This window comes from Siphateles boraxobius, unplaced genomic scaffold, assembly GCF_051911475.1.
Source record: "Siphateles boraxobius isolate OS27281-9 unplaced genomic scaffold, OSU_SipBor_1 100, whole genome shotgun sequence".
Classification (NCBI taxonomy): Eukaryota; Metazoa; Chordata; class Actinopteri; order Cypriniformes; family Leuciscidae; genus Siphateles; species Siphateles boraxobius.
In genome coordinates, this window is record NW_027508701.1 from 3,203,105 (window position 1) to 3,230,929 (window position 27,825).

General features: G+C 46.6%; 1 protein-coding gene across 1 annotated transcript; it reads right to left on the minus strand.

Moving 5' to 3' along the window:
* Nucleotides 1–361: 361 nt before the first annotated feature.
* Nucleotides 362–27,825, minus strand: LOC143746921 (E3 ubiquitin/ISG15 ligase TRIM25-like). Its single transcript, XM_077239202.1, has 6 exons — nucleotides 27,185–27,825; nucleotides 18,119–18,214; nucleotides 17,805–18,038; nucleotides 7,922–8,069; nucleotides 7,610–7,771; nucleotides 362–1,302 (listed from the first exon to the last, which is right to left on the minus strand). Exons 1-4 carry the CDS (start codon nucleotides 27,758–27,760, stop codon nucleotides 8,040–8,042), a joined length of 936 nt encoding a protein of 311 aa, XP_077095317.1. The 5' UTR covers nucleotides 27,761–27,825; the 3' UTR covers nucleotides 362–1,302; nucleotides 7,610–7,771; nucleotides 7,922–8,039.

A 27,825-nucleotide genomic window follows, 5' to 3' on the forward strand; every position in this document is an offset into this window, starting at 1 on the left:
GGCCATTTGTCCGACTGTGGCTACTTTAAAACATAATTTGATCATTTTAATTTTTCTTCTTAGACACATTACATAAAATTTGTTTTTAGAAATGTTGCATATAGCAATGACTTTTAAATTTACACAACTAAGAATCGTGTGAAAACAGTTTCCTTTTTATATCTATCTGAATGTATTGACAAAAGAGGTTATATATGAGTTTTTGGAGTTCAACATCAGACAGTCCTGACATTGCGTGAGTGATTTTTACTATCATTGTACATTCATTCTGAAATGAAATTGATGTGTGAAACAGGGAGTTTCCTTTTATATAACTTTTTACTTTACGTTAACAAAAGAGCAAATAAATAGACACACATTCTGTCATAATGATGTTTTATTAACAAGGTTCGGGAGGAACACGTTCTAATTATCAAACAATCAAATCATACCAACCAGCTGTCAGCAATCAGTAATCAACAGGTGCAGTCAATCAGCGTGAGTAAGGCCTATAAATATACGCAGTTTTCAGCATCCCTCCACCACCTTCATCACATTTGCCAGGTTATCTTCCTAACCAGAGATAGGGGGGGAGTACTCGGGGTTCGGGCCCAATTTCCCCCAGACAACATGCCAAATACGCATAACCATTTACTCTCTGATCATTCGTAATTGTGAACTCGTGTATATACATATGCGCATATACATCCACATATACACAAGGCACACATAAGAGATGAGACAAAACAAAAGAGTTAAGTGGGGAATATTATATCAGCTTCAAGTTCACACTTACTCAACCATAATCTGAACATTAATGTAATAAAGAGAAAGTAAGAGACTCTATAACATCTCAGTGTTTATGATTTATCATGCAGCTCAAAGCATTATGGGTAGAATCTCTCAAGTCTATTCTGATTCATCAACACAGTTTCACTGATGATCCAAAACCAACCATAAACCCAGGATAGAGCGGTTGAGTGAATGTGGTCTGGACTGTGTGGATGAGGCTCATTGTGTCAGAGACGCTGTAGAAGGACAGAGTTCCTGCACTGTGATCCACACACACTCCTATTCTACTGTGATCCACACACACTCCTGTTCTACTGTGATCCACACACACTCCTATTCTACTGTGATCCACACACACTCCTGTTCTAACGCCGACGTGACGATGTAATTGGGGTCCGTTCAGGGAGCCCTATCATCATCCAGAACGAGCCAATGAACGTTGGCGTGCTAAAATCACGTTACACACCCCGCACCGCTGCACGGATATAAACAGGAAGCAGGCGCACGCACTCATTGTCTTTCACTTCGGAGCTGAGTTTCCTGTTGGTCTTCTGAGATACAGACTCCAGTTGTGTTGAAGAAATCTCTCTTCTCCTCTTCTGTTCCATTGTTGGTGTGACGGTGCGGACAGCGAGTGGCTGCAAGCTCAAAGCTCAAACAAACTGCTGTTATAACAGCACTAAAAGTGTTGTGTCAGTTCGGTGGGCATTTCCCTAAAATGTAATAGTACACAGCGACCATTCCCTGGGTGCCTCAGCACTGTAAGAGGGCACTAAGAGAGCTTTTTTTTTTTTTTTTTTACAAAAAAGAGCAACACAAGCGTGATCCTGCGTCCTTTTCAGGATGTCATTCCACTTGTGCGTTTCTGGATGCGGTCGTTCCCTGGCGCCAGCAGACAGCCACAAAAGTTGCCTCAGGTGTTTGGGCATTCAGCACGCTGAGGCAGCCTTTGTAAACAGTTCATGTTCCCATTGCGGGAATATGACTATGACAGCGCTGAGATCAAGACTCGCTTACTTCAAGGGAGGTGCAGTCCCCTCGCCTCTGCCCCGATCTAGCATTTATTCTGGACCTCAGAATAGACCTACTTCTGTGCATGGTCAGGGTGATCTGAGGATTACCGTGAGAGCTTCCCCGTCAATGCAATCTCCGTGGGTCCTTCACGCCTCACATGCGCTGCCGCCATTGGAGCCTTCAAAGGAAAGCGCTGCTGGCGCATTCTCATGGACGACGAGCCGTGTCCTTTGGAGCTCCGCCTGACGATCAGATGCCGCCAAGAAGGTCAGGCTTGTGTGGAACCCTCCACCACGTCCCCAACCTTCCCGGTTGGACGATTGGTTTCTCGGGGCGGGCCGTGCTGGTTATCAGGCGCCGTCCCGGTACCATTCTTTCCGGAACTCACTAAGACATGGACGGTGCCGTATACTGCCAGAGGCCATCCTAGTGGCTCCTCCCTCCTCACCACCCTCGAAGGCGGAGCGGCTAAGGGGTATGTGGATGTCCCGCCGGTGGAGCGTGCTGTCGCAATGCAGCTGTGTCTGGCGTCCACTTCCTCCTGGCGGGGCAATCCGCAATCAGTTCACCCGTGTTCTGGCAGACAATGCCCTTGTGTTTAGGGCAGAGATCGCTGTCCTACTGGCGAAGGACGCGATCGAGCCGGTCCCTCCAGCCGATATGAAGACCGGCTTCTACAGCCCGTACTTCATTGTACTCAAGAAATGCGGTGGGTTACGACCAATCTTGGACCTGCGTATCCTGAACCGGTCCCTGCACAGGCTGCATTTCAAGATGTTGACGCAGAAACACATGTTCAAATGCATCCGTCCCCAAGATTGGTTTGCAGCGATTGACCTGAAGGACGCGTACTTTCATGTCTCGATTCTTCCTTGACACAGACCGTTTCTTCACTTTGCGTCGAGGGGCGGGCATATCAGTACAAAGTCTTACCCTTCGGGCTGGCCCTGTCACCTCGTGTCTTCACGAAAGTCGCGGAGGCGGCCATTGCTCCCATGTGCGAGCATGGTGTTCGCATTCTCAATTATCTCGACGACTGGCTCATTCTGGCCCAGTCGAGAGAGCAGTTGTGCGAACACAGGGACATGTTGCTCAGTCACCTCAGCCGCCTAGGGTTTCGGGTCAACTGGGAAAAGAGCATACTTACCCCCGGGCAGAGGACCTCTTTTCTCGGTATGGAGCTGGGCTCGATCGACATGACAGTGCGCCTCACCGAGGCCCACGTCCAGTCAGTGTTGAACTGCGTGACTACGCTCAGACGCAGAACAGCGACACCACGGAAACTTTTTCAGAGGCTCCTGGGGCATATGGCATCTGCAGCCGCGGTTACACCGCTCGGATTGCTTCATATGAGAACACTCCAACACTGGCTTCACGATCGAGTCCCAAGATGGACGTGGCAGAGCGGCTCATGCTGGGTCCAAGTGACCCCGCACTGTCGCCAAATTCTCAGCCTATGGTCGGACCCTTCGTTTCTGCAGGCAGGTGTTCGCCTAGAACAAGTGTCCAGGCATTCTGTGGTCACCACGGATGCCTCTGCCAGCGGCTGGGGGGCCAAGTACAATGGGCATGCAGCTTCAGGTCTGTGGATGGGGCCTCAACTGCATTGGCATGTCAACTGCCTCGAGTTGTTAGCAGTACATCTTGCGCTGGGCCTCTTCAAAACACCGCTACTACGCAAGCATGTACTGGTCCGTATGGACAGCACTGCGACCGTTGCATACATCAACCGTCAAGGTGGTCTACGCTCCCGCCGCATGTCACAACTCGCCTGCCATCTCCTCCTTTGGATTCAGAAGCATCTGAGGTCGCTTCGTGCCATTTATATTCCGGGCCTGTTCAACCGTGCAGCTGATGAGCTCTCACGGCAGCAGGTGGAGAATGGCGACTCCATCCCCAGGTGGTCCAGCTGATTTTCAAGCGCTTCGGGACTGCACAGGTAGATCTATTTACCGCCCTGGACACTTCTCATTACCAGTTGTTCTATCCCCTGACCGAGGGGACCCTCGGCACGGATGTTCTGGCACACAGCTGGCCCCCGGGCCTACGCAAGTATGCATTTCCCCCAGTGAGCCTTCTTGCACAGACCTTGTGCAAGTTCAGGGAGGACGAGGAGCAGGTCTTGTTAGTTGCGCCATATTGGCCCAACCGGACCTGGTTCTCTGGCACACAGCTGGCCCCCGGGCCTACGCAAGTATGCATTTCCCCCAGTGAGCCTTCTTGCACAGACCTTGTGCAAGTTCAGGGAGGACGAGGAGCAGGTCTTGTTAGTTGCGCCATATTGGCCCAACCGGACCTGGTTCTCTGGCACACAGCTGGCCCCCGGGCCTATGCAAGTATGCATTTCCCCCAGTGAGCCTTCTTGCACAGACCTTGTGCAAGTTCAGGGAGGACGAGGAGCAGGTCTTGTTAGTTGCGCCATATTGGCCCAACCGGACCTGGTTCCCGGAACTAGTGCTCCTTGCGACAGCCCCTAACTGGCCCATTCTTCTTCTTCTTCTTCGGGGCACCCTATGGCACCCGCGTCCAGGCCTCTGGAAACTCCATGTCTGGTCCCTGGACAGGACCTGGAGGTTCTAGGTGACCTACCCCCAGCGGTAGTTGACACCATCACTTCCGCTAGAGCCCCCTGTACGAGGCGCCTCTATGTGTTGAAGTGGAACCTATTCGTTGATTGGTGTTCTTCCCACAAGGAGAACCCCTGTACTTGCTCGATCAGAGCTGTGCTTTCCTTCCTGCAAGATGGGTTGGAGCGAAGGCTGTCTCCCTCCAACCTTAAAGTGTATGTTGCCTGGTCCTTTTGGCACTTCAGAGACCACCCTTTGAGCCTCTGCAATCAGCTGAGTTAAAAATTCTGTCCTGTAAAACAGTATTCCTGGTTGCATTGGCTTCTATCAAGAGGGTAGGGGACCTGCATGCCTTTCTCAGGTTTCTTCCTGAGTGCTAGCTTCAACCAGCCGGTAACACCTAAGTTGACACCATCACTTCCGCTAGAGCCCCCTGTACGAGGCGCCTCTATGCGTTGAAGTGGAACCTATTCGTTGATTGGTGTTCTTCTCACAAGGAGAACCCCTGAACTTGCTCGATCATAGCTCCAGTCGAGTTCCCCACTCAGGTGAACCCTGTAGAGTTCCTCCGCACCCCGTTGCGAAGGGTCCAACACCGGGCCTAGTGCTTGTATGCTTGTGTAACTTGTGCTAGGCTGGGTTCCATATGTGGTGATCCCTGCGGCGATCCCATTTGCATATTCTTCAACAACCAGCTCCCTGCGGTGAGCCCGTGTCTTTCCCTTGGCAGAGTCAGCTCTGCCGTCACTTTCTGGTGTAGCCTCCCCCTTCTCAGGCTGGAGCCACCCCAGTGACATTTCATATGTTGCACTGCCCCTCCGGGGTATTCTCCACATGTTACCTCCCTTCGGGCAGGATGTGGCTTCTGCAGCATCCCTCTCCTATGGAAAGGCAGGCTTTCCCAGTGTTATCCAAGAGTTCCACTGTGTGGGGTATAACGGAACAGCAGTCCGAACTCCCTTTACGCAGGCCTTCCACTCGAGCCAGTTGGGGGCCTGAGAGTCTTGCGTAGGGCGCCGGATGTGGCAGCAACCGTAGCGTTTTCCATGGGATCCCAATTACGTCATCACGCCGACGTTACGTCTCATCGCCACAGTTGCTGACCATCGCTGTTCGGCCGTCACCCTCTCGGCTCCTCAGTGAAAAACAATGAGTGTGTGCGCCCGCTTCCTTTTTATACCCACGCACGCCAACGTTCATTGGCTCGTTCTGTAGACACGCGAAGATGATAGGGCTCCCTGAAGTGATCCCAATTACGTCGTCACGTCGACGTTACGTCTTCTGTTCCCTCCTTCAGGGAACAAGGGTTACAATAGTAACCGAGACGTTTAAATGAGACTAAGGAAAAAACAAAAATAAAATAAACAATAATAGTAATAATAATAATGTGGAATACATCTGAAACAGAAGACTTGTGTATAGATTTGTGCATTATGCACTGTATGTACAGCTCTATAAATAAATCAACTTTTATTTCCAGACTCTTGGTCCATTCAGAAGGCACAGACATAACATGCAACATACATAAATCGGATACATATACAAAGAGATAAAAAGATACAAAAAGATAAAGATTAAAAAAAAACAACTACAATACAGCATTTCTATAAAATACACTTATACCCGCCTTTCCATAGTGATGATTGGTATCGTATGGCACTAAACCTAGGATTTACTAGCAGCATCATAATGCTGTTCTGGGAGTCATTCAGGTGACAAATGAATTTGTAGATGAGTCTCCTCAGTAATGCCTGAAAGGTGCTGACCCCTGCATTACAAAACAGGTCACTTGCACTAGAGCACCTGGGTTTGTTGAGCAGTATCCTCATACAGTCATTATAAGCAACCTTAAGCTTCTGCATACTAGCCTTTTTAAACTTAGTCCATAAAGGAGCAGTATACAGAGGGGTGCAATATGCTTTAAACAGGACAATTTTGACATCAACCGTGCACCTGTGGAATTGTCTTACCAGCATTTTAGCTTAGGCATATAATATGCAACACTGCCTGTATAAATCCTCATCATCAGATAACTGATCTGTAATGTAATGACTCAGGTATTTAATTTTATTACAAACACTCATCACTTGTCCTGACAGATAAAAGTCTGGAAAACAAAGATCTTTGTCCACTTTTGTCCTGCATATCAATACAGCACTCTTTTTGGCATTATACAGCACATCAAATTTCACCCCATATTCAGAGCAGATATTCAGTAGCTGCTGAAAACCAGCACTGCTGGGAGAGAAAATGGCCAAATCATCAGCATACATAAAATGATTAACCAAGGTGTTACCAATTATACAACCCGTTTTGCATCTTGATAATTAGTTGGATAACTCATCCATGTAAAGGTTGAAGAGAGCTGGTGAAAGTAGCCCCCCCTGACATACCCCATTACTCACCCCAAATGAGGCAGATACTGTATTACCCCATTTAACCCGCATACTCTGGTTGGCATACCAGTAAGCCAGGATTCTTATAATGCTGTCAAGGACACCCCTTTGGCTCAGTTTTTCAAATAGCTTATAATGATTGACTCTGTCAAAGGCCTTTGAAGCATCAATAAACCCAATTATCATGGATGAGTTCTGAATTATGTACCCCTGTGTTGCCTCCTTCAAAGCATAGATACACCAATCAGTACCAAACTTAGCTTTCAAGCCAAATTGATTATCGTAAAATCCTTTCCAGTACTTTAGACTTCACACTGGCTAGGGCTATTGGCCTATAATTGTCCAAACTCCCAACCTTGCCAACCTTGTCCTTGACGACAGGCACAAGGGTAACAGACAGCATAGATTCAGGTAGCAGACCATGGGTCATGAATCCAGAAAAACAAATGGCAAGCAGTACTGCCACCTTAGGGCTAGCAAACTTAGGGTGCTCTGCTGTAATGTGGTCTAACCCACATGCTTTCTTATCAGATAGATGTGCTACTGCCTGGCAGACTTCACTGCAGGTGATTATCTCTGGACTACTGTAAGCAATATTTGTCACTCTGTAGGGGTCACTTTTAACACAGTTAAATAAGGCAGAGTAGTGTTGCCTCCACATCTCAGCAATATTATCAGCCCCAGACACCCCCTCCATGACACATGGAAGCAATGTATTGGCCCTGTTCAGAGCTCTCACCTCCTTCCAAAAGCCATTGACATCCTTAACCCTTAATTTCTTAACCCTTAATTTGTAAAATTTGTATATGTATAAAATTTGTATATGTCTTTAAAATTTGTATAAATCTCAGTACAGTTTACCAGATATCCTGTGCAAATCATCATTTTCATGATCAACTGTAAACCTCTTCTGTCATGTCTTCTTTCACTTCTCCAGGAAGAACATACACAGTGCTTGTTTTCTTAGTGACTTACATTGTAGGAAGTCGTTCCTGGTTCTGGGAACAATGTTGGAGAAAGTGACTGTGGAAATCAACAGACATGAAGAGTGTGATTATCATGTCAAGAGAAAATGATCCCTGCATCCATTCCTAAGACATTTCTAATATGATCTTCTACATGATCTGAGATGATGGAGGATGATTTCTGAGAGCAGAATCTCCAGGATTTTACCAGAGATCTTCTTCTCTTTGCAGAAATCCTCCAGTTTGTCTCTCAGCTGACGGACAGATTCTCTCACGCCATCAAAAGAGGAGAGAGAACTGAAGGGATTGTCATTTACGTCTGTAGATTAAGAAGGAGCTGAGAGAGACTGGAAACTCTACAGAAAACACAAATCAAAGCTCATCACCTCCACACTTCATCAATAACCTGCTCTACTGTCAGATTTGTGTTGATCTTTAGTAACTCTCCTCAATCCAGCACTTTCACAGTATCAGCTTCATTCTGCTCATTTTCATTATTTGACATTAGAGATACAAGTTCTAGCGTTTGCCATTTACACTATATGTGATCTTCCTATCAATTTAAGCTCAATATTAGCTTCAGAAATACATGATTTTATTAGAAATACTGCAATCATAAATCCAAATATTTAGTGTGTTTTAAAATGATATATTTAAAAAATAAAAAATGACAGCAACAGTGAAATAAAGCACAAAAAACTCACATTTGTCCAGAAAACATGAAAGTGATTCATTAACAACTGAATTAATCACAATTTCGTATTTTTTTGAAGGTGGGTAATGTTGGAATAACATTTCAAGTGGTCTGGTAGAGAATTCCATAATTTCACACTTTTTGTCACGGAGAGAACAGAGGACCCAAGAGCGAATGCAGGTAAATTAACAGTCTTTAATGAAACAAAGGCAATCGCCACCAAACAGGCAAAAGGCAGTAAACAGAAAAGTTCTCTTGAATAGATATGCAACGAAAACAGCAGGGATACCCTGGGCTGAGTAGAAGAGGTTGCGAGTGGTCACAGTCGATAAACATCAGGAGCCGAGTGGCAGGTAGCAGGACCGGAGACAGCCTTCAGCAGCAGGGTAACTGGGCAGAACACAGAGTAAGCATACACACAGCCAGACGAGACAAGACAGGAGACGGTAGGAAAACCGGTAGAGTATGACCTCACAAAGCTGTACCTAACCAATAACACAATAATCTGGCAAGGAAGCAGGCAAAGAGGTAACTAGAAGTAGCTAACATAATCAAAGGGAAAGAGAGAACAGGTGTGGAGATGATCAGCGCAATTGCTGATAGAAATGAGGAACAGCTGAAAGAGCGAGTGAATGAGCGTGTGAGTGTGTGCGTGAGTGTGTGTGTGAGTGTGTGCGTGAGTGTGTGTAATCAGGAGAGAAAGAGAAAAGAGGAGAGATTAACCCCGGTTCATGACAGTACCCCTCCCTCGACGAGCGCCTCCTGGCGCTCCCAAGGGTGGAGCCAGGCGAGTGCGAAAGAAATCCTCGATGAGCGAGCGGTCCAGGACGTCCGGGGAGGGAATCCAACTTCTCTCATCGGGACTGTACCCATCCCAATCGAACAGGAACTGGTGACCACGACCCTGAGGACGGACATCCAACAATCTCCAGACCTTGTAAACAGGAGAACCTTTATAGGCAGAAAGAGCTTTTAGGTGATCAAAAGCGGTCTGGGTGAATTCGGACCACACAAAACAAGTCTTGACAGAAGTGAGTGCTGTCAGAGGGGCGGCTACCTGGCTAAAATTACGTATGAAGCGACGATAAAAGTTAGCGAATGCTAGAAACCGCTGGAGCGCGATTCGAGAATCTGGTACTGGCCAATTAGAAACCGCTTGGACTTTAGAGGGGTCCACGCTGATCCGCTCCGCCGAAATGACCGAACCGAGGAACGTGACAGACTGGGCATGGAAAGTGCATTTCTCTGCTTTGACAAAAAGCTGATTCTCAAAAAGGCGCTGGAGGACGCGCCGGACGTGCTGCACGTGCACCTGGAGAGAGGGTGAAAAAAATCTAAATTTCATCCAGATAAATAAAAACGAAGATATTAAGCATGTCTCTTAACACGTCGTTAACGAGCGCTTGAAAAACGGCAAGGGCATTTACGAGACTGAAAGGTAAAACCCGATATTCGAAGTGCCCAAGGGGAGTGTTAAACGCCGTCTTCCATTCATCCTCCTCTCTGATACGGACAAGATGATACGCATTGCAGAGATCCAATTTAGTGAAAATCTTTTCTCTTTACAAGATCTCAAAGGCTGAGGACATAAGTGGCGAGGGATACCGGTTCTTGACAGTTATATCTTTAAGACCTCTGTAATCAATGCAGGGACGCAAAGAACCATCTTTCTTCTTAACGAAGAAAAAAACAGCACCGGCAGGAGAGGAGGAGGAAACAATAGTACTGGCGGCGAGAGACTCTGAGAGATATCTTTCGAGAGCCTCGCGCTCAGGTGTAGATAAGGAATATAGCCTTCCACTGAGTGGAGTGGTACCCGGGAGGAGATCGATACCGCAGTCATAAGGTCGATGAGGAGGGAGAGAAGTGGCCCGGGATCGACTGAACACAGCTCGCAGATCGTGGTATTCCTCTGGCACCCCAGACAAATCGCCAGGTTCCTCCTGAAAAACAGAGACAGAGAAAATGGGAGGGACAGCAGACACTAAACATTTTACATGACAAGCCAATTTCCACGAAAGTATGGTTCCTTTGGACCAATTATTCTGGGGATTATGTTGCACTAACCAAGGATGGCCCAAAACAACCGGGGTAAAAGGAGAATGAAAAATTAAAAAGGAAATAGTCTCTTGATGATTGCCCAAACCGGTGAGACTCACCGGAATGGTCGCTCGACGAACCTTAGCAAGAACACTACAATCAAGAGCAAAAACGGAAGTGGGCTCCTTAAAATCAATCAGAGGGATTCCCTGTTCAAGAGCCCATGACTCGTCAATGAAGCTTCCCTCGGCTCCTGAATCGATTAAGGCCATAGAAGATGCTGAGGAACCAGGCTAGCGGAGTACGGTAGAAAAAGTAATGCGGATTCTAGGTGGAGGGACTAGAGCAGTAGCGCTCACCAGTAATCCCTTCTCTACTGGCGAGCCTTGGCTTTTAACTGACAGGTAGATACAAAATGATTAGCAGAGCTGGAGTAGAGGCAGAGACGATTGACTATCTGTCGCTGACACTCCGCGGTGGAGATGCGATCCCCCCAGCTGCATAGGTTCCGACTCCGAACCACCAGTCTCGGGAGAAGAGACAGTGGGTGGAGCTACAAGAAGTGTAGTTTCCAGGCTCTGAGCTCGACGACACAGATCAGAGTGTTTATCAATGCAGATTGCCAGGTCGATAAGAGGGTCCAGAAGAGCTGGGGGTTCACGGGAGAATATCTCGTCTTTAATATCCACGTTAAGTTCTTCCAGGAAACGTGCGACTAAGGCCGGTTCGTTCCAGCCGTATGTAATAGCCAGGGAGCGGAACTCAATAGGGAAATCAGCGACAGAGCGCTTCCCCTGGCGAACAGTAGAGAGAAGGCGTGAAGCCTCGCGTCCGTAGGCGGAACGGTCAAAGACCCGAATCATCTCCTCCTTGAACAGCGTATAATGGTAACAACATTCCACCTCAGAAACCCAGATAGACATTCCCCACTCACGAGCCCGTCCGGTCAGGAGGGAAACCACAAAGGCTACTCTGGCACGATCCTCAGCGTAGGTGACGGGCTGAAGAGAAAACACCACTTGCACCACTTAACACATTGTGTTAAGAATGAACAACATTCCGTGGGCTCTCCAGCATAGCAGGGCAGATTATTGACCCTGGGCTCGGAGACGTCGCGAGTCTCCGGGGAGGATGGTGGATCCAGCCGAAAGTGATGGAACTGTCTTGACAAGTCGGACATCTGGGTAGCTAAACCCTCTACTGCTTGTCTAGCCGCTGACAACTCCTCTTCGTGTCTGCCCAGCATGGCTTCTTGAAGTTCGACAGCCGTATGAAAGGGAGACTCGTTCACTGGGTCCATCCTGGCCAGATAATTCTGTCACGGAGAGAACAGAGGACCCAAGACCGAATGCAGGTAAAATAACAGTCTTTAACGAAACAAAAGCAATGGCCACCAAATGGGCAAAAGGCAGTAAACAGAAACATTCTCTTGAATAGATATGCAAAGAAAACAGCAGGGATTCCCTGGGCTGAGTAGAGGAGGTTGCGAGTGGTCACAGTCGATAAACATCAGCAGCCGAGTGGCAGGTAGCAGGACCGAAGATAGCCTTCAGCAGCAGGGTAACTGGGCAGAACACAGAGTAAGCATACACACAGCCAGAGCGTACCAGACGAGACAAGACAGGAGACGGTAGGAAAACCGGGAGAGTATGACCTCACAAAGCTGTACTTAACCAATACCACAATAATCTGGCAAGGAAGCAGGCAAAGAGGTAACTAGAAGTAGCTAACATAATCAAAGGGAAAGAGAGAACAGGTGTGGAGATGATCAGCGCAATTGCTGATAGAAATGAGGAACAGCTGAAAGAGCAAGTGAATGAGCGTGTGATTGTGTCGCTGAGTGTGTGTGTGTGAGTGTGTGTGATCAGGAGAGAAAGAGAAAAGAGGAGAGATTAACCCTGGTTCATGACACTTTTACTGAAAAGGCAGTTTGGGCAAATGATGTTCTACAGAAAGGGAAACTACAATTGCCTTTTAACGCTGCTCGGGTGGTGGGTCTGGTAACACTTTGCTGTCTTGTTCTTGTTTTGCAAAGTGGTGGATGAGCAGCGTTATTTAGGCATTTGAAGACCAATTTAACAAAGTGCAGGGAGATAAAAATTAAGTAAGTAAGTGAGTCAAGTGCAAATGACGAACACCTGTGTCTGATTGCAGTAATTGGCGTGGAGAGACCGCATATAAAGCCGGCTGGAACAAGAGAGAGTGACTGAGAGAAGGACTTGGGACTCGTACACCACAAGCGGAAAGAGTGAGCGCTGGAAAGTGGACTGAGAGCTGATACAAGCGGGAAGAGTGATTGCTTACGAGCTGATTCAGCGGGAAGAGTATTTGGTGACAGAGAACTGTTATTTTTGTGCTGTAGCACAGCTACGGTGAATGCGCCGTGTGCGCGACTTTTGTTTACCCTTTTGAGTTAATACATTTAAGAGTCCCAGTCACGCCGACCCTTGTCTTCTTCCTTCATCCTTGAACCTCATCACATATACTAATATCAATGTGTACTTGTAGTAAACTTGTAAGTGTACTATTTCAATACCGCTTGGGACTAAATTAGCCCACTTTTAGTATATAAAAGTATACGTTTAAGTGTACTATAAGTGTAACAGTAGTAAACTTTAAGTACACAACTAGGTTTCACATTTGTAATGCATCTGCACTACAAGTTAACTTATAAGTATACTAGCAGTTTACTGTTTTAATACAAGTAGTACATTTTTTAGTTTATGAAAGTACACACTGAAAGTGTACTCTCAGTAAACTACTAGTTTAGTAGTTTATACTGCAAGTATACTTGTAAGCTTTCTTTAAGTGAACATAACATTATACTTATAGTTTATATATTATTATTTACAATATATACTATTTATATATTATTTTTGCACTTGCACTATGTTCAAATGTCGATATTATTTTTTATACTTGAAAAATACTTTTAACTGTACTTTAATTTTAAAAACATATTATTGGCTTCATGCATTATTTTTAATCAACACTTGAATGTCGGTAAGTTTCATAAAGAAAGGCAACATTTTAAACAAAAAAGTTGAGAAAATCACATTTTTGTCAAAGACAACGCCTTGATCAGAATCAGAACGATGATCAAAACACAGATGGAGTAGATCGAGTCTAACTCCCCCAAAGCTTCACAGTCGTTTTCTCTTCATGGGTTACTGTTCATTTTATTTGGTAACATTAAGCAGTTTTGATTTACATGCTGTTTAATGTTTGATGATCACATTATTTTACATTTGCGTGATTAATCTTCTCTCACTTGTTTCAGCTTCTTCTTCTCCTGTGTTTTGATCCGGAGATTCTGTACAAGAAGATGTGTCATAGCGCCCCCTACTAGCCTGGGAAAACCCAGAGGAACTTCCGGCAAACGTTGAGGCGGGCTTTAAAAGATGACGATCGATCTGATTGGTTTTAAGGTCTATCCAATTGCGCCCAGAGGCATTTGAGCGATGTCCGTTGGGGACGCCCCTTTGTAAGTGACCTGTGAATGAACCTTCCCCAGACCCTAACTCAGTTATGACTGAGAAGGGTCTGGTTTTAACCAGGCTAGCCCCCTATTGTATAACAGTGAAAACATGGATAGCTGGAAAATTCAGTCAATGGTGAGGAAAGAGTAAAGCAGATTTAAAGTAAATTCCTATGTACACTTTCAGTGGACTAGCCTACACAAAAATTCAGATACGCAGAATTAGAAACATATGTGTTTTATATTAATATTCTTATCAATATTTTCAAACAATGTAAGTTTCATAAGACTGTTTATGAAAAAAACAACTACAAGCCAAGTATACTTTGAATACTTAATTATACTTTTAAGTATATCTCGATTAAAAGATTGAGTTAATGTACAGACCAAATGTACTTGGACTTAGTATAAGTCAAGTACAACCCCAAATCAGAAAAAGTATAAAATGCATTAAAATCAAGAATCTGTGATTTGTTAATTCTATTTAAACGTTTTTTAACTGACAAAAGTACAAAGAAAAGTTTTCCAATGTTTTCACTGACCAACATAATTGTATTTTGTAAATATGAACAAATTTTGATTTTGATTGCTGCAATACACCCCAACAAAGTTGGGACAGAGACAAAATAAAATGGAAAAGATTATCCAAATTAGATTATCCAACTCTTTTGAAACAGTCCACAATGAGCAGGTGAATTGGTAATAGTTGAGGGTATCGTGTTTGGGTGTAAAAGTGCTTCTCAGTCTTTTTAAGCAAAGATGGGTCATGGCTCATCACTTTGCCAAATAGCATGAGAGAATTGTCAAACAATTACAAAAATCACATTTCTCAATGCAAGATTGCAAAGAATTTATGTATTTTATCGTCTTCCATACATAATATTGTCACAAGATTCAGGGAATCTAGGCAGTAGACCTCTGTTGAATGTGTGTGACCTTTGAGCCCTCAGATGGCATTGCACAAGATACCATCATGCTAATCCGTTAAAAACCGTTTTCACTGAACACAGTCTGACTCTGCATTAAGAAATGCCACTTGAATCTCTGTTACGCAAGGAGAAAGCTTTACATCAGCTCTATGTGGAGATGCCGGCGAGTTCTCTGGGCCTGAGCTCATCTCAGATGGTCTAGAACAGTGGTTCCCAAACCTGTCCTGGCGACCCACCAACACTGCACGTTTTCTCTGTCTCCCTAATCAAACACACCTGATTCAACTCATCAGCTCATTAGCCCATGTGATTATGAGCTGATGAGTTGAATCAGGTGTGTTTGATTAGGGAGATAGAGAAAACGTGCAGTGTTGGTGGGTCGCCAGGACAGGTTTGGGAACCACTGGTCTAGAACAGGGGTAGGCAAGTTCGGTCCTAGAGAGCCACTGTCCTGCAGAATTTAGTTCCAACCCTAATCAAACACACCTGAACAAGCTAATCAATGTCTTCAGGATTACTAAGGCTATAGGCAGGTGAGGTTTTTCTCAGTGTTGGAGCCAAACTCTGCAGGACAGTGGCTCTCTAGGACCAAACATGCCTACCCCTGGTCTAGAAGACAGTGAGTGGAAATGTGTGCTGTGGTCAGATGACTCCATGTTTCAACTTGTTTTTGGAAAAAAATGGAGTTCTCAGTCCCAAAGACGAAAGGGACCAACCAGACTTTCACCAGCGACAGGTGCAAAAGCAAACACCTGTGCTGATATTGAGGTGCATCACTGCAAACGGTATGGGTAACTTGCATTATTGTGAAGGTATCACTGACATGGAGGCATATATTTGGATTGTACAGAGACATAAACTGCCATCAAGATGACATCTTTCCTGGGAAGCAAGACAATGCCAGGCCTCATTCTGCCCATGCTAAAACTGAGTGGTTTCTAGACACTCTGCACCATAGAAGGGATGTGCCTGCCTGTTTACTGCAGTCCAGATATGTCTCTTATGGAAAATGTATGACCCATCATGAAAAGGAGAATCAGGCAACGATGACCACAGACTGTTGAGCGGCTGTCTTGTATCAGACAAGATTGGGCAAATATTCCACTAGCAAAACTCCAACAATTAGTTTCCTCAACTCCCAAATGATTAAAATGTGTAATTAAAAGGAAAGGTGAAGTGACACAGTGGTAAACATGTCTCTGTACCAACTTTTTTGGGGTGTATTGCAGCCATCAAAATCAAAATTTGTTCATATTTACAAAATACAATTATGTTGGTCAGTGAAAACATTGGAAAACTTTTCTTTGTACTTTTGTCAGTTAAAAAAAGTTTAAATAGAATTAACAAATCACAGATTCTTGATTTTAATGCATTTTACAAAATATCCCAACTTTTTCTGATTTGGGGTTGTATTCTGAAGTGTAGTTTTAAGTATATTTCTGAGAAGTACATAAAGTATATTTTTGAGAAGTATATAAAACGTAATCTGAAAGTATACTTTCTTATTTTTTAGTTTAAAAGAAGTATACTAATATAACACTTGAATAAACTTCTTTTTCGTAAGGGCAGCCAAGATGATATTTGGTCTAAGGGGGCTTTCACACTGGCAGTTTAGTTCGGAACGGGGCACGGTTCGCATGAAAAATCGCTAATGTGAACGCTGTCATGGGACCCGGGTGCGCACTGGGTCCCGAACCCGAGACTACCTGGAGTAGGTGGTCTGAGTTCGGTTGCTCCCGAACCGTGCTGCGATTACATCTGTAGACCTATATCTGGACAGAATTAAAAGGCAAAGTTTGCTAAATTCATATTTGTGTGATGAGAAGGCATGATTATGTGATATTTTTGTTTTCTTTAATTTACTATGGAACGTAAAGTAGTATTATTATACAATAATTTAATATATGCTTGAATTTGGGGTAATTTAACTTTTAATAAAGCCCTTTGAGTTTTATTGAAAATATAATAGGCTACTGTTGCGTTATTGAAAGTGTAGAAACAATACTGTTGTATTAAAGGAAATAATATAACATTTCTCATTTTATTCTAAGCATTGTCCACTTAATTTTTCATTGAATACATTATGTGTCCAGAGATTGGCATTATTTAAAAGCACACTGAATTAATTTTGACATGGAGTGAATACAGAGCAAGGTTTTTTATTAGTGATCGGGCAGCGAGTGATGAGGAGAGGGAAATGATCCACTAGAAATCTCTATAGAAAATAAACTGGACAATCAATTTACTATAAATGAGTTTAGATTTGGATACTGTGCACTAACCTGTCAAACTTCCATTGCTAACAAATTACGCTGAACCACCGAACGCTAATGTTGTTCTTAGAACCAATATGAGAGCAGAAAAAAAATGTACATCAGTTGGGAGTAGTATATATGCCATAGCAGCTGCCAAAATGATTGATGACCGTATAATTGATTAACATCTTGACCTTGCCCCGCCCCGTGCATTAGCAATGACCTTGGGTATCCTCCAGGGGGTGAAAATGACCTATGACCATTGACTAATTGGCTAATGTCTATGACCTCGTGAGTATAAGGCGTCTATTGATTTTTTTTTTTAACTTTGACACGTTAGGGTTAATCTAAAACTAAAATAATTGTTTCAGTAAATTTAGAAAAGTGTTTATTTTTATTTTACAGACTTCATGTTTAGGGTCTTCATGGTCAAATTCATCAATGTATTAAAGGCAAACAATACTGAAAATACTGTCAATTCTGTCAAGTTTGAAGATCATCTGATGCAACTTTGATGATTATTACTCAAATTGCTACCATCAAGTTCACTGATTTCACCATGATGTAAGAAAAAAGAATAACCGAACACACAGATCAACACTTCAGTTAGCGGCTCATTCTGCTCTCATTAAATGTTTCTGTGAGAGTCTCTTGCTCAAGTTCACTATGATCGTGTTCTTCTGGATCTCTGTTACCTGTAGGAAATGTATGTGATCCTGTGTGTGTGAAAGCTGCTCCAGCTCAGCGTCTCTCCTCCTCAGATCATTGATCTCCTGCTCCAGTCGCTCCAGTCGTTCTTCAGCTCGACTCACTGCAGTCTTTTCCTGATTTCTGATCCGCTGTGTCGCCTCAGAGCGGCTTCTCTCAATGGAGCGGATGAGCTCAGTGAAGATCCTCTCGCTGTCCTCCACTGCTGTGTGTGCAGAGCGCTGTTAGGACACACATCACAACCACACAGTGAGCTTCAGTGAGTCCTGACTGAGACTTATCTAACTTCTCTTAGACTCACCTTATGAGACTCTACAGTCTCTCTTAGCTGCTGAAGATCTTTCTCTCTCTGCTGGATCCTCTGCTGGAACGACCTCTGCGTCTCCTTCAGCTGCTTCTGCAGCACAAACCAATAACAGAGATGGCACTTTATACTGTCACTATATCATCATGTGAAGAGTTGAATCCAGTGACAGTAGAATTAATAACCAATGGCTGGAGGTTCAAACTCCTGAAGGGATGATTGATCAGTGACCACCATTGCACATGAATTTACATGAAGCATAACGCCTGTTTCACACTGCAAGCATAAGCATCATAAAAATGAAGCTGACACAGATGTAAAGCTTCACAATGACAGAGTTTCTGCTGAATAACAGACTTGCGGCTCTATATAGTTCAAATGGACTGAATCAGATTTACTGAACAGAAACGATACTCGGTTACTAACGTAACCTCGGTTCTCTCTAGAGGAGGTTGTCTAGTATTTCGTAAGCTAGCTTACACTACGGGTAAAGTCATCTTTGCTCGAGATATTGAAGCCAAAAATTATCTTTAATTTTGTATTTATTGTCAACGCATTGCAGCAGCCAGCAGGCCTAGTGCAGGCCATCTTGGGTGCTCAGTGGCTGCCCTGCGGCAACTGCTGTAGCCTACCACTGAGCCTCGCACGTGACATCACGTCCAATGAGGGCCTTTCTCGCCCTTACGCGTCATAGCCCGCCAAAATGGGGTGGCTTAGCGTATAAAAGCCAGGCTTGCAGGCTGGCGCCCAGCCTCCACTTCATGAGTCCCAGGGATTCCCGGGGAACATAGATAAGTGGGAACAGGTGGCCGGCAAAGCGGGCCAGCACATGTTATAAGCACATACAGGGTATACAGAGTGGCGTCGCCGGTCCATATAACTATTCACCATATAGTGCAGCTCAACCAGGAAAGCTAACGTCGAAGTCAGCGCATGATTATCTGGGCAGGACAAACACACTGCTCACACTGACAGAAGTCTAGCCTGCAAGGCGGGAACTTCCAGGTTATAAAACCTAACAAATGTGGACGGAGAGGCCCAGCCTGCTGCCTCACAAATGTCATGCATGTAAATTCCGCTGGACCAAGCCCACGACGAGATGGTGATATTTATCGCGAGCGGAGCCTGGGGCCAAGTGTTTGTCAGTAAGCGTGAGCGCTCGTGGGCGGGCACGTGACTTACATTAATAACATGGCCTCTGTGAGGCTGTTGCCGTGTAACAGAGCGGGTAGCGAGTATGTGTGAGCACAGATTTGTGGGCACATTCTCTACATCTCTACACTCGAGCGGCATTTGCCAGCTTTATGAGAGTGGGCTCTGTGAGTGTGAGAGACACGGGGGTAACGTGCTTGCGTGTAGGGGTGAACAATGAGATGTGGGCACATTGCTACACTTAGAGCACCACGGCATGAGCCGGATAACCAGACGTTATACTCTTGAGATTTTGCAGATTAACGGGTTGCATTACCGGCTCGTTGGCTGCCGAATACATTGCTGCAGTAGCCTTTTCTTAGGGGACTGACAGGGCGAGATGTTTCAATAGTGGTCCGGCCACGGCGGGACTCAACCATCTTTTGAGAGATTCGTCTGGGTCGCCGTAGCAACGGCGGTTGTGTGCAGGCGAGCGGGTTGTTTTACCAGCTCGTTGGCTGCCGAATACGCCGCTGCATTAGCTTTTGTAGCCTCCCTGGATTGAGGAGGAGGCGGAGTGATAAGAACTCGACCACTCCTCACTGTCCGATGTTAGGATGGAACAGCTGTCACCTAGGTCCGTTCCTTCAGCTTCGTCCCCTGAGGCGGCGGCAGTGCGGGCCGAAGCCGGCAGCTGCGCGTCCGAGAGGGGCGGAGAAGGAGAGAGAGAAGCTAGCAGGATGTAACGTAATCCGGCGAGCTCCGGGGTGACAGTATTCACAGCGAAGGCCTCGAGTCGAGCCCGCAGGGTCGACTGCGGAAGCGCTTCCCATGTTCCGGGCCCAGGCAGAGAGCACAGATCACATGGCGGTCTCCGGCGCTGGGCGGGGCTCTGCACGAGCCACAGGAAATGCGAGGCATTTTTAGAAAAACGCCTCGGCTCTTTTAGAAAGAACACAGAAAGCAATAGCATTAAAAGGATATTCGTCACCGGATGGCGTAGCAGGCACGGAAGGCTGAAGGCGGCGAAGACGGCCGGCTTCCTCAGGCTCTTTCCTCTGCTTGCTGGTCGCTGGTTTCAACGGCGGCGCCTTCTCTCAGAGTCCAGCGATGCGGAGAGCTTCGCTGAAGATGATGATATCAGTGACGCAGCCTACGAGCCTGGCTTTTATACGCTAAGCCACCCCCATTTTGGCAGGGTATGACGCATAAGGGCGCGAAGCACCCTCATTGGACGTGACGTTACGCGCGAATCTCAGTGGTAGGCTGCAGCAGTTGCCGCAAGGCAGCCAATGAGCACGCAAGATGGCCTGCTCTAGGTCTGCTGGCTGCTGCACTGCGTTGACAATAAATACAAAATTAAAGACAATTTTTGGCTTCAATATCTTGAGCAAAGATGACTTTACCCGTAGCGTAAGCTAGCTTACGCAATACGAGAGAACCTCTTGTAAGAGAACTCTTTGAGTATGTCGCTGCATTTAACTTGCGTTATTCTTGACAGAGATTTATTTTCCATTATTTATTTATTAAAGAGGTCATGAACTGCATTGTTTGATCATTTTATAATGTTTCCTGGTATGTGAACTTTTAATGTTAGTATGATTTTCATAATTTAGAAATAAAAGATATTTTTGCTACCCTGATTTTAGTCTCAGAGTTAGTCCAAACCGTGGGTTCGTGGAAAAACGCCCATACAAATAAGCTGCCATTGGGCGCACTGTGGGTCGGAGGGATCGTAGGGTGAATTTGGATGACAATTGCCCACAGACTTGTAGAGAAGTGGGCCTTTATTACTAACCCCCCTATTCGCGGTTTCTTACCTACTTGCCACGGAATAGGTGGTTTTCGGACACCTCTAGTGGGCGACAGAGAGCATATCCCCCCCCCCCCCCCCATCCCACGAACCCACTATTTGTCCAATAACCCACTATATTGGGCAAATGCCCCCCCACACCCCCCCACCCACCCCCCACACACCCCCCCCCCCGTCCCACGGACCCACTATTTGTCCAATAACCCACTATATGGCGCAAACTTCCCGTTGAACAGACAGACAGACAGAGAGATGGATCAAAGCTGATAAAAAATACTTTCTCAGGCCCTAGGCCCGGGCCCTTTCGGTACGTCGCTCGGGGCGGGCCCAGGGTTCACCGTGCAGAGTTTGGGGCCCCTGGGACATTTCTACAAAAATCCCACTCGCCCATTAAATGAATGTATTCGCCGCAGTGGTTTCGCGGACGCCGCTTCGGAAGGGCCGACCGACTAGGGGGCGCCGTTTTCCGACTCGCCACGGCCCCCTGGTGCGGGCGGGAAAGCTCGGCGGCCCTAGGGCCTCGTTCAGGGGCCGAAAGGTCAAAAAAGGGACCGTGAGTCAGGGTTAGCGTGACGGTTAGGGTTAGAGGCTGAAAATGTTTTGCCTTCGCTCAAGGGCCCGGTGCTTTCGGTACGTCGCTCGGGGCGGGCCCAGGGGTCAGCATGCCGAATTTGGGGCCCCGGGGACATTTTGAAAAAAATCCCACTCGCCCATTAAATGAATGTATTCGCCGCAGTGGTTTCGCGGACGCCGCTTCGGAAGGGCCGACCGACTAGGGGGCGCCGTTTTCCGACTCGCCACGGCGCCCTGGTGCGGGCGGAAAAGATTGGTGGCCCAGGGGCCTCGTTCAGGGGCCGAAAGGTCGAAAAAGGGACGGTCGTCCGCGAACCCGCTGCGCCGTTAAATGGCCCGTGGGACGGCCCCCGTACGGAGACGCGGGGTCGTGGCGCATTGAGATTTGAGATTCTGACCCTCCAGGGGCCCCCGAGTCACGGCCCCGAAGCTTGAAAATCTGGGACCTTCCTAAAAAAAGTTTGCCACTTATAACCAACTTTCACTCAAAAGGCTCTTAGAGTACATGAGTGAAAGACACACAAGGCCGAGATTAGTGTTAAAAGGGTGGGAAAGTGTTGCCTTCGCTTTAGAGCCTTGCGCCTTCGGTACGTCGCTCGGGGCGGGCCCAGGGGTCAGCATGCCGAATTTGGGGCCCCGGGGACATTTTGAAAAAAATCCCACTCGCCCATTAAATGAATGTATTCGCCGCCGTGGTTTCGCGGACGCCGCTTCGGAAGGGCCGACCGACTAGGGGGCGCCGTTTTCTGACTCGCCACGGCCCCCTGGTGCGGGCGGGAAAGATTGGTGGCCCTGGGGCCTCGTTCAGGGGCCGAAAGGTCGAAAAAGGGACGCTCGTCCGCGAACCCGCTGTGCCTTTTGAATGGCTCGTGGGACGGCCCCCGTACGCAGACGGAGGGTCGCGGTACCCCGATGCTTCAGATTCCGACTCTCCAGGGGCCCCTGACGCGGGGCCCCGAAGCGTGAGGCCCTGGGGCCTTAAAAAAATCGCCCCTCCCCCGAAAAAAAATGAAAAGCCTGAAAGTGCCTTTTCAGTCTGAGAGGGAAACAGCCCTGAGAGAGGATTTCTGCACAGAGGCTGAGAAAAATTTGACTCTGCTCTAGCGCCCCCTGCTTTGGGTACGTCGGTCGGGGAGGGCCAAGGGGTCAGCTTGCCGAATTTGGGGCCCCTGGGACGTTTTCTGTAAAAATCCCACTCGCCCATTAAATGAATGTATTTTGCCATAGTGGTTTCGCGGACGCCGCTTCGGAAGGGCCGACCGACTAGGGGGCGCCGTTTTCCGACTCGCCACGGCCCCCTGGTGCGGGCGGGAAAGTTTGGTTGCCCTGGGGCCTCGTTCAGGGGCCGAAAGGTCGAAAAAGGGACGCTCGTCCGCGAAACCGCTATGCCTTTTGAATGGCTCGTGGGACGGGCCCTGTACGCAGACGGAGGGTCGTGGAACCCCGGGACTTCAGATTCCGACTCTCCAGGGGCCCCTGACGCGGGGCCCCGAATCCTGGGACTCGAGGACCTTTGCATAAAATCGCCCCTCCCCCGCCATCAAATCATTCAAAGGCCTGAAAGGCTCTTTCAGTGTGAGAGTGAAAAACAGCCTCGAGGGAGAGATTTTGCATAGAGGCTAAAAAATACTTGCCTTTACTCGAGGGCCCGGTGCTTTCGGTACGTCGCTCGGGGCGGGCCCAGGGGTCACCGTGCCGAATTTGGGGCCCCTGGGAGCTTTCCAAGAAAATCCCACTCGCCCATTAAATGAATGTATTGACACAGTGGTTTCGCGGACGCCGATTCGAAAGGGCCGACCGACTAGGGGGCGCCATTTTCCGACTCGCCACGGCCCCCTGGTGCGGGCGGAGAAGTTTGGTGGCCCAGAGTTTCGAGAAGATCGGAGAAACTTTTTTTTCCGACTCGAAAAAACCGAGTAAGTAAAAAAAGGGGTAAGTACGTACTTACCCCTGTCGGTTTTTTCGGGTCAAGATTTTGAGTTTCTCCAATCTTCTTGAAACTCTGGATTCTGATAGAGGGTGATGAGACTTAGACCTGAGTGCAAAAATGGAGGCTCTAGACCCTTCCTGACCAGAGCTATGGACATCCCACGTAGCATTTATTACATTATAAAAAATCGGTTCGTGGACAGTGGAATTCTGGGATGGGACTTGGTGCTACGGACTCTGGGGGGCCCCCTGGGTGCAGTAAAATAGTTTTTATCAAGAAAAAAACTTTTAAAAAATTGCCTATCACAGAAACTGTCAGATCCCACGTAGCATTTGTTCCATTGTAAAAATAGTGGTTTCGCGGTCAGTGGAATTATGGGATGGGACTTGGTGCTACGGACTCAGGGGAGGCCCCTGAGTGCAGTAAAATGGTTTTCATCATGACAGCAACTTTAATTTAAATGTCTATCAGAGAAACTGTCCCAATCCCCATTCAATCGATGGCAGGTGGGATTGTGTCCGATTGCAGCTTATTGCATGTAGGACGGGGTTAGTACTTTTCAAAAATAGTGGGTTATTGGACAAAAAGTGGCTTCGTGGACAGTGGAATTATGGGATGGCACTGGGTGCTATGGACTCTGGGTGGCCTGCTGAGTGCAGTCAAATAGTTACCATCATGACAGGAACTTTAATTCAAATGTCTTTCAAAGAAACTGTCTGAATATCCCCATTCAATCGATGGCAGGTGGGATTGTGTCCGATTGCAGCTTATTGCATGAAGGCCGCGGTTAGTACTTTTCAAAAATAGTGGGTTATTGGACAAATAGTGGCTTCGTGGACAGTGGAATTATGGGATGGCACTGGGTGCTATGGACTCTGGGTGGCCTGCAGAGTGCAGTAAAATGGTTTTCATCATGACAGCAAAGAAACTATCAAAGAAACTGTCTGAATATCCCCATTCAATCGATGGCAGGTGGGATTGTGTCCAATTGCAGCTTATTGCATGAAGGCCGGGGTTAGTACTTTTCAAAAATAGTGGGTTATTGGACAAATAGTGGCTTTGTGGACAGTGGAATTATGGGATGGTACAGGGTGCTATGGACTCTGGGTGGCCTGCTGAGTGCAGTCAAATAGTTACCATCATGACAGGAACTTTAATTCAAATGTCTATCAAAGAAACTGTCTGAATATCCCCATTCAATCGATGGCAGGTGGGATTGTGTCCGATTGCAGCTTATTGCATGAAGGCCGCGGTTAGTACTTTTCAAAAATAGTGGGTTATTGGACAAATAGTGGCTTCGTGGACAGTGGAATTATGGGATGGCACTGGGTGCTATGGACTCCGGGTGGCCTGCTGAGTGCAGTCAAATAGTTACCATCATGACAGGAACTTTAATTCAAATGTCTATCAAAGAAACTGTCTGAATATCCCCATTCAATCGATGGCAGGTGGGATTGTGTCCGATTGCAGCTTATTGCATGAAGGCCGCGGTTAGTACTTTTCAAAAATAGTGGGTTATTGGACAAATAGTGGCTTCGTGGACAGTGGAATTATGGGATGGCACTGGGTGCTATGGACTCTGGGTGGCCTGCTGAGTGCAGTCAAATAGTTACCATCATGACAGGAACTTTAATTCAAATGTCTATCAAAGAAACTGTCTGAATATCCCCATTCAATCGATGGCAGGTGGGATTGTGTCCGATTGCAGCTTATTGCATGAAGGCCGGGGTTAGTACTTTAAAAAAATAGTGGGTTATTGGACAAATAGTGGCTTCGTGGACAGTGGAATTATGGGATGGCACTGGGTGCTATGGACTCTGGGTGGCCTGCAGAGTGCAGTAAAATGGTTTTCATCATGACAGCAACTTTAATTCAAATGTCTATCAAAGAAACTGTCTGAATATCCCCATTCAATCGATGGCAGGTGGGATTGTGTCCGATTGCAGCTTATTGCATGAAGGCCGCGGTTAGTACTTTTCAACGGGTCAATGGGTCAACGGGATGTTTGCCCAATATAGTGGGTTATTGGACAAATAGTGGGTCCGTGGGGTGGGTGGGGGGGCATTTGCCCAATATAGTGGGTTATTGGACAAATAGTGGGTTCGTGGGATGGGGGCGTGGCCCGGGAGTGGGGGGGGAGTGGTCCCGGGAAGTTTGCCCAATATAGTGGGTTATTGGACAAATAGTGGGTTCGTGGGACGGGGGCGTGGCCCGGGAGTGGGGGGGGGGAGTGGTCCCGGGAAGTTTGCCCAATATAGTGGGTTATTGGACAAATAGTGGGTTAGTGGGACGGGGGGGGGGTCTGGTCACTCTAGTGGCCAATCGGACAAATAGTGGGTTAGTGGGACGGGGCAAGTGTGGCGCCCCACCAAGGACGAAGGCAGAACTGCTTTGGGTGGCCTCGGGCTTCGGGGCACTCCCGTCGGGACCCTGAGGGGGTCGGGGCACCCCGACCCCGCCCACGTGGGTCGGGGGCTCGGGGAGGGTCGGCCTGCGGCGTCGGCCGACCCCCCAAAAATTTCGGGGGGGTCGGCGCGCTCGTCCGCCAACCACCGTCCAATTCCCATCGGCCCAATGACCGAATGGACGCTTTTTATTTTCATGGACTAGCTAGAGTAAGTCACTAATAAACTCACGCTGTTTGATTGACAGTTCCAGCGATTGAAGGGAGCATCCTTTGATCACTTTATATATATATATAATTTATTCACAGTTTAAATAACAGAATATTTTCATCCTACTAAGAGGAACTATGTGAAGTTGATCGTTTAGTCACTGGTTTGATTGACTCACACATAGACAAAGAACATCTGACTGTACATGAATCCTTATATCAGAAATTACTGGTCACAGATCAGGAATTAGAATTAACAGTTACTTACATGTTGTGGCATTACTGTGGAGTCCATATCGTAAAAGTCTGTTTGCAAAGCCTGTGCCGAAATTGCTAGTAATTTACTAAAGAATCCACAGTGAACTGTAGTGAATACAAATAAATAATGCTCAACTGAGACATTCACATAAATAACCACATTCCTAGCATTAGGATCCTTTGGAAGGTAATGTTGTTTTTAGTCAAGTGATCCTGAATCGTCTCTCCTCGTGATCTGATCTCACTAACACGCCAGTGGGCCAACGTTACGATGATGAAGTAGGCGTTATGATGATGAAGTAGGCATTGATTTTCTTCTGCAGAGGCGTCTTTAGTTGCACTAGTACGTCATAAAGAGGCACATTCCACAACCAGTTGTTCGCTGGGCTTGGGTACAATAAAAGCTGTTTTTAGACTAACAAAGGAAGTATTCAGTTCTGAAACCTACAGGACATTCTTACAGTATGATGACATCTTATATGTAAGAGGCTCAAGAAAATTTTGATTTCTCAGTGACTGACCCCTTTAAAGCCTATTTAACAAAGTTTGTGTTAGTAAATGTTTAAGGTTAATTTCAACATTTTCTGTTAAGTTAAATGCGAAGCACAAATACGCTCAGCAGTGAAAGTCCACTAACAGCTACTCTTCACTTCTGTGACGTCTGCAGTGTGAATGATGTTTCCTGATCATATGGTGCCATTATAAACAGTGTCAACATTATTTCGTCAGTGTTTAGTTTCATACCTGTTTCTCTGTCCTCTGTGCTGCAGCTGATACAGTGTCGTGGTTTTTATGTTCGTCCATCGTACACAGCACACTTATAAACTTCTGGTCAGTGCGACAGAAAACCTCAAGGAGTTTATTATGTGTTTGGTAGATCATCTCCTGCAGTCGTCCAGTGTCATCAGTCAAATTGTGTCTCTTTCCTTTAAACAAACTCTCATGTTGTTCAAGGTGACTTTCACAGTAAGAGATCAGACACACCAGACAGGACTTGACGGCTTTGTGTTTTCTTCCAGTACAGACGTCACACTGCACATCTCCAGCTCCAGCGTAACAGTCAGCAGGAAGTTTAGTCTTCAGTTTCTCCACCAGTTCAGCCAGCATGGTGTTTTTAGCTAAAGCAGGTTTTGGACTGAAGGTCTGTCTGCACTGAGGGCAGCTGTAGACTCTCTTCTGATCCTCATGATCCCAGCAGCCTGTAATACAGATCTTACAGTAACTGTGTCCACAGGGAATGGCCACCGGATCCTTCAGGAGATCCAGACACACTGGACACAGGAACTCATTCTGATCCACTGAAATTCTGGCTTCTGCCATTTTACTGCATGAGACACACAAACGCAAAACAGCTCAACTGCACTTCAGTTTCATTGAACTCATGT